The sequence below is a fragment of the Hibiscus syriacus genome, unplaced genomic scaffold (assembly GCF_006381635.1).
Source record: "Hibiscus syriacus cultivar Baekdansim isolate YM2019G1 unplaced genomic scaffold, ASM638163v2 tig00111398_pilon, whole genome shotgun sequence".
NCBI classification, from domain to species: domain Eukaryota; kingdom Viridiplantae; phylum Streptophyta; class Magnoliopsida; order Malvales; family Malvaceae; genus Hibiscus; species Hibiscus syriacus.
The window spans coordinates 858,814-865,436 of record NW_024063081.1 but is presented as its reverse complement, the minus strand read 5'-3'; the positions used below and the strand labels follow the sequence as shown (position 1 = coordinate 865,436).

The following is a 6,623-nucleotide window of genomic DNA, read 5'->3' as shown; positions in this document are numbered from 1 at the left end:
ATTCTATATTAAGTTTTAAATTCTTATCTAATCATAAATATTTAAATAAAGACTTAATTAAGATAACATTTCACTTAGGAAACTTACTTGATTATCAGTTAACGTGTCAAAGTTCAATTTGTTATACAAGCCTAAATTTATTTATTTTAATATTGTACATATATTTTAAAGGCTTAATGTAAATAAATTCCTAAATTATACTTAAAGTTAATTTTAGGTGCTTAAAGAATTTTTCGTTAAAAATGGGTCTCTAACGTCTCCAATGTTACACTTTTAGGTGTTTGAACTGTAAATGCCGTTAAATTCGACCGTTAAGTGACATGTATCAGACATCTAAAATTTTAAAAATAAATAATAAAATTTTTATAAGTCTGACACATGTCACTTAACGGTCGAATTTAACGGTAAACACCTATAAGTGTAATGTTGGAAACATTAGACACCTATTTTTAACAAAAAAATATCTTTATGCACCTAAAGTTAACTTTGAATATAGTTTGGACACTTGTTTTTGCATTAAACCTATTTTAAATTATGATTAGCAATTTTTATTTTAGAAAATATGAAAATAATTAAGTTATTTAAATTATGTTCATAATTATATATTGTTTTAAATAAGTTTACTTCACCGTACTTATATAAAAATAAAAACATATTACTGAAAAATTTTAAATAAAAGAATATAGCAAGAATATAGCATACAATGCATATAAGATTAAAGCATGTTTGAGAAGCGTCTCATAATTGAATTTATTGAATAACTTCCATAGTTAAAGAAAATGTTATTTTTCTTGAGGTAGGTTTGAGTAGTTGCATTAACATAATATATATGTATTATGATTAAAAATTTATGAACATGTATTATATTATAATTACTCTAAATTATTAAAAAAAACGCTTGATAATACACAAAATTAAATGTGTGTTTGTTTGGTAGATTCATTGAACGTGATGAATGTAGTTGATTCATGGATCCGAGCAAGTGAAGGTAATGAAGGGTTGACTAGCAGCATTTTGCTAACACTTTGAATATATTCGATATTTCTGATGTTAGTAGTCACGTGGCTACATTCAGAAATGCCACGTTTATCACGTGGTCAATCTTTGCCTGTGACGTAAACAAAGTAAACACCGCATGATTGAATCTTCGTTCATGCACTGAAACTAAATGTCTGAAACGCATTTCTTAAACAATGAATCCAATCGGGACAAGACAAATATTTCAACATAGGAGAAAGGAAAGGACAAAAAAACTTGAACCCCATTTTCCATAGTTAGAAAGAAAAGCTTCCCCCACGAAATAAACATGTCGCAAATCTCAAGACCCTCCAGGAAATGTTTTTTAATATTTTAAATCTTAGTATCTTTTTTGTAATTATTTAAGTTTCCATTTTTAATACTATAAAATGATTTATAAGAGTGACTAAATTGAATTATTTAAAAGTTGTGATTTTAGTGACTAAATTGTAAAGGGATAAAAATATCAAAATCTATAAAGCAATTGTACCAAGACTTGAAACTCCTTCATTTTCCTTGAACCTTGATCCACTTTCTCCTTGAATTTAAGTTAGATTCATTCATCCTTTCCAACTTCCTAAAATCATTTTTGTAACTTCTTTTTCATTTCTTTCATTCTCTTGATCTAAACACAACTAGAGTTCTCTCATTTTCTCCCAAAATCCTCCCATAGCGTGTGTAATAAGTTGGATGGCAATCACACTCAGCTGGTAGCCATCACGCTTAGAAGAATCTAGAAGGACGACGACTAAAGGCTTAGTCTCCTTAGGGTTTCCTTTGTTTGAATAGTATCTTGGGTCATTAGGTCGGCTTGTGAATGAGTATGTGAGTTAAAGATTTTAAGTTTTTGTTTAGGTTTGATCTTGTTTATGGGATCTTTTGCAATTTGAGCCCTAGTTTGTAATGCATTGTAAAATAGACTTTAATAAATAAATAAAATAGTTTTTTATTCAAGTGTTTGAATATTAAAAAATGGGCCAAATAAAAGGGCATGAAAATAAAGGACAGGTGAAAGAAAAATCCGTAAGGCCAGTAAATTAGTTTTCATTTTATTTGAGCTCATGAGTGGGACCTAAAAAAATAGGTACTACAGTTGGAAAGTCACTTTACAGAATACAGTTTCTCTTCAACTACAGAATCTAAATACATGACAATTACTGATGCTTGTAAAGAAGCATTTTGGTTAAATAGACTCTCTGGTGAACTTAATAAACACCTTTAAATCAATACATTACTTTTTGCTAGTCAGAGTTACAACTTCCTTATAAATGATCAAATATTTCATGAGAAGACAAAGTACATTGATATTCGATATCAATGTTTACGCATTGTTATTGCTCGAGGCGACATTGTTGTGAGCCAAATTAACACTCATGGTAATTCGGTAGATATGATGATTAAGTCACCTCCTACAACCAAATTTGAAAATTGTTTGAACTTGGTAAGCGTTCATTGTTGAAGAATACATCTTTAAAGGGATTTTGTGGAATAAGGGGAGAACTTGTTTGAAGTAAATTTGTATCAAGGTGGAGATTATTAGAGTTGTGTGACCCAAATTCTTTTTTGACTTGGCCCGAGATGATTATGAACAAACTCACATGAAATAGATGTTAAAATGGAGATTTGTTGCGGCAGGCAAAGAAGTTTAATTCGTGTAAAACTCTACCTTTTCCTTCACTCACAGATGAAAAATAAGAAACTCAGTTTGAGTAGATTTCTTTCTATGTAAGTTTTCTTTGTAAACAATAAATTTATCCCTATAATTAGATACTAGATAATGGAGTTTAGATGTAAATTGATTAAATTCTAAATCACGCTTAGACGCAAATTTTCTAACACTCTTTTTTAACTTTGTGAATTTTCTCATCTTTTAGTCGTAGTTTTATTTTTTTGAAAAGATTTTTTTATACTAAATCATGGTATTCTTTATTTTATTATTGTTTTAACTTTGTTATCATCGTTTTTGTATTATTTAATATTGATAATGGGTGAACATTGGTAATCAGAATTGCTATGCAATAGCCAAGTGTAGAGCGTAAATAATGGGTGAAAATGGGAAGTGTTCATTTTTCAGAGACCTGAGGTATGGAAATACATTGCTAGTGCCTAACGATGAGTGTTAGATGTTTTAATATGATTTCACAATCTGAGTACGCTATTTCGATAAATACAGCTAAGAATCAAATTAACTAAATCAATCCCATGATGAGGATTTTGATAGAACATGAGCAGAATTCAGGCTCAGCTTTAATGCAACCTTTTTCATGAGCAATTATTTTCACCTCTGAGTGCGTAGGGTAATGCTGACATCATTTCTCTCCCTAAAATAAATAAATAAATCTACTAGGGAAATAAATTGTAACAAAAAATCCAAACTGTAAGGCATTGTTAACAAAATCGAAACATTTATAATTTTACTAAAAAAAATCAGGTCCCAATAAAAAATATTACTTCTGCAGTACCAAGGAGAAGGGTCCTACTGCTAATGCTATCCTTCTGTCTATTATCATTTAATAAAAAGTAATGATATATTATAAATATATTAACTTAAAAATATTTTAATCATATATTATTACTTTAATTACATAAAAATACATAAAACTGTATATAATCCATCTATTAATTGTTTTTGGGATTTTTAATACTTTTGCTCCATAAACTTCTTTTTGACAAAATTTAATCCTTAAATTTGTGCATAAAATTTGGGGACATAACCGGTTTTCTGAACATGCAAAAAAATTGGTAAAACATATACTTCCCTAAAATGAATAAATCATTATGTGATGTGAGGGTCAGTGTGAATATCCAATAGATGAAGGTTGCTTGACATAGAAAAGTAACCACCCCAAAAGTTAAAAAAAAAAGAGCTGCCCTTTTATAAATTATAGTACAAATAATGTTATATTAGTGGTTCATGTATAAAACGTGCAGGTGTCTTATTATTTTATAGAAAACTAAATTTATAGTAGGTCCGACCATAATTAAAGTTTGGTTTCCTTTCAAGGTCAAGCTTGATACAGACTCATAAGAAAACCCTGAAGAAATTCAGATGGAAGAAAGCAGATGAACTACAAAAATAAAATGAGATAATAATAAGATAGCTGCTTGAATTTATCTTCTTAATAATTTACATGACAAGCAGAGTTCAAGCTCAAAGGCAAATCCGATGAAGTAAAATACAGAATCAATAAAAAAAAAAAGTGAACTTTACTGCTGAAGTTTCCTTAGAAGTGCAGATTTGAGGCCCTGTTCATGAGTTTTGAGTGTATGAGGGAGCTTGACGACGATATCCTGGAGCACGATGTCGTTAACGCAGGATATGCTTGCATGATGGACCTGAAACTCCAACTCACGAAGGGCATCCATTAACCTTGCCGACGGATAGTTCACGTTCTCCGATTGGACCCTGATCATTGCATCATTTCCGATTATCTTGATGTCTAGTTCGACTTCACTAGACCCATCGGTTGCTGTTGCTGATGATGAATTGCTGGGTTGGGCTGTTGTTGTTATCTGCTCCACCGAGGTGGTGGTGGTTGTGCTTTGGTTATCCATGACATCGATTGTTTCTGCCTTCACTCTCTTACACACTCTACGAAGCTCCGATTCGAGGTCTTCGATCTTGGACTTCAGCTCGTTGATATATGAAACTGCGTCGGACAAGAGGGATGCTTTGTCCATGCGGGACACGTTCGGGACAACGGCTCGGAGTGCATAGAACCTGTGGTTCAGCTTCTCACGGCGTTGCCTTTCGGCTTCGACGTGGTTCAACATTGTCTCTCGTCCGGAACCTGGTTTTCTTCCACGTTTCTTTGGGATTCTCTTCTCTGTGTTGTTCAATGGAAGCAGTGGACAATCGGAATCCGAATGCTCTGAGTTGACAAAGGACAATTCACCGGATCTTGTAAAATCTTTCTTGGTGACGTTGTTGTGGTCTTCTTGAACACCGGCGATTACGCCGATGCCGGAAAATGAGATGCTTCTATCAAGGAATTCGATTGGATTTGATTGTTTTGGTAGCATATCGATGGGATCCGACTCCAATAAGTACTTCACTTGTTGGACTAATCCCCAATTTTCCCTGATAATTTCCGAGGAGCCGAGTTCAAGAACGCCACCAGATGTTGGTATGCAGACCAGTGTTTCAATACCGTGCAATTGTGCTTCTTTAGCCCTTTCGCAATTGTAAAACTGCAACTCATGTGCACCGGTTAACCACACCAAAGAGCCAGTAGTGAGAGACTTGCCCGGGATCCCATCGCCGGCGGAGAAACTTCGAGTCAAAGATAACATGTAGAACCATTCAGCATCGCTGATATCAGGGCCGTCGATCATCGACATATCGATGTCGTGATTGTCTCCGACGAGGGCTTGGATTCCCTTCATCACCTTCCTTCGTTCATTGTGCAAGCCCTGAATGTCGGAACTGTTGGCACGAAACTTTGGGGACGTATGTTTGGTGCCCTGAAAATGACCGTCTCCCCAAGACAAGTACAGGCGACCCTGGTCATCGTTCGACGTCTTCCAAAAAATAACGTACGCCCACCAATCCGGCTGCCTTTCTAATACATGTTGGAGCCTCTGCTGGAAAGTTGAAGGTGGGGTTTTTTGTGAAAAGGAAACTAATGAAGAAGATGAAGATGGAGAGATTATAAGCTCTTCCATGGCAGACAGACAGAAAAATAGAAGATAACGTGAGGACTGGCGTAGCTGAGAGCTTGGTTGAGTTTTGCCTTTGGCTTATTAATTTTCACTATATAGAGGGAGAAAATGGCGTATTGTTTGTATGTATATATATAGCCAGGTAGGGTATGTTATCTATTGTTTTTAAAAAAGTATGATGAACAAAATATTTTTAAAAAAATGTTTTTAAATTATTTGATTTAGAATTTAAACGTGTAATATAATTGTTGGAAAATATTTTAAAGATTTAAATATATATTTTATATTCAATTTTTTTTAATTTTTATTTGAATTATGTATTTTGTAGGTTAACATTTAATTTTTTTTTAAAAAAATTGTTAACTCAACTTCAATTTTATCTATTTTTTAATAGTTTTAATAAATTTTAAGTTTTTAAATATATATGATATCATTATCATTAAACCTAATAAAACCTTAGGTAGGGTTGAGTATTCGATTAAGTTGAGTCTAGTAAAGTTAAAAAATTAAGTTATTCAAGTTGACGTGTTTTATCTTATAACTCAAATTTAACTTAAATTTTTTTCGAGTTGAGATAAATTTATAAAATTTGAGTCGAGTTGAATTTTTCAAGTTTCTATTTAAATTTAATTATAAATATTTATAATAATATGATATTATTTGATTCCAATTTAAACGGGTTTTTGTAACCATATACAATACATATATATATTTATTTATTTATGTGATATACATATATCATATAGAGTCGAGGGATTTGACTCAAGTTTAAAAATCAACATATTAATTACTAAAAATTTCGAGTTATATTTTATAACTCAACTTGAATTTAATTTTTTTCCGAGACGAATCGAGTTTATGAAATTAGAACTCGAAGTCAATTCAAATTGAATTTTTTTAATAGAATTGAAAAGATTAATTTTTCGAATCAAATCAAATTTTGC

The 6,623-nt window shown here is 31.9% G+C and overlaps 1 protein-coding gene across 1 annotated transcript; it reads right to left on the bottom strand.

Moving 5' to 3' along the window:
• Positions 1-4,102: 4,102 nt before the first annotated feature.
• On the bottom strand, positions 4,103-5,775 carry LOC120161191 (transcription factor MYC4-like). The gene has a single exon (XM_039171454.1). The coding sequence runs from the start codon at positions 5,680-5,682 to the stop codon at positions 4,225-4,227; it is 1,458 nt and encodes a 485-aa protein (XP_039027385.1). The 5' UTR covers positions 5,683-5,775; the 3' UTR covers positions 4,103-4,224.
• Between the last annotated feature and the right edge of the window lie 848 nt (positions 5,776-6,623).

What these genes read in the sequence shown, in the direction of transcription:
- LOC120161191 (XM_039171454.1), bottom strand. Translation starts at nt 5,682, where the DNA reads ATGGAAGAGCTTATAATCTCTCCATCTTCATCTTCTTCATTAGTTTCC.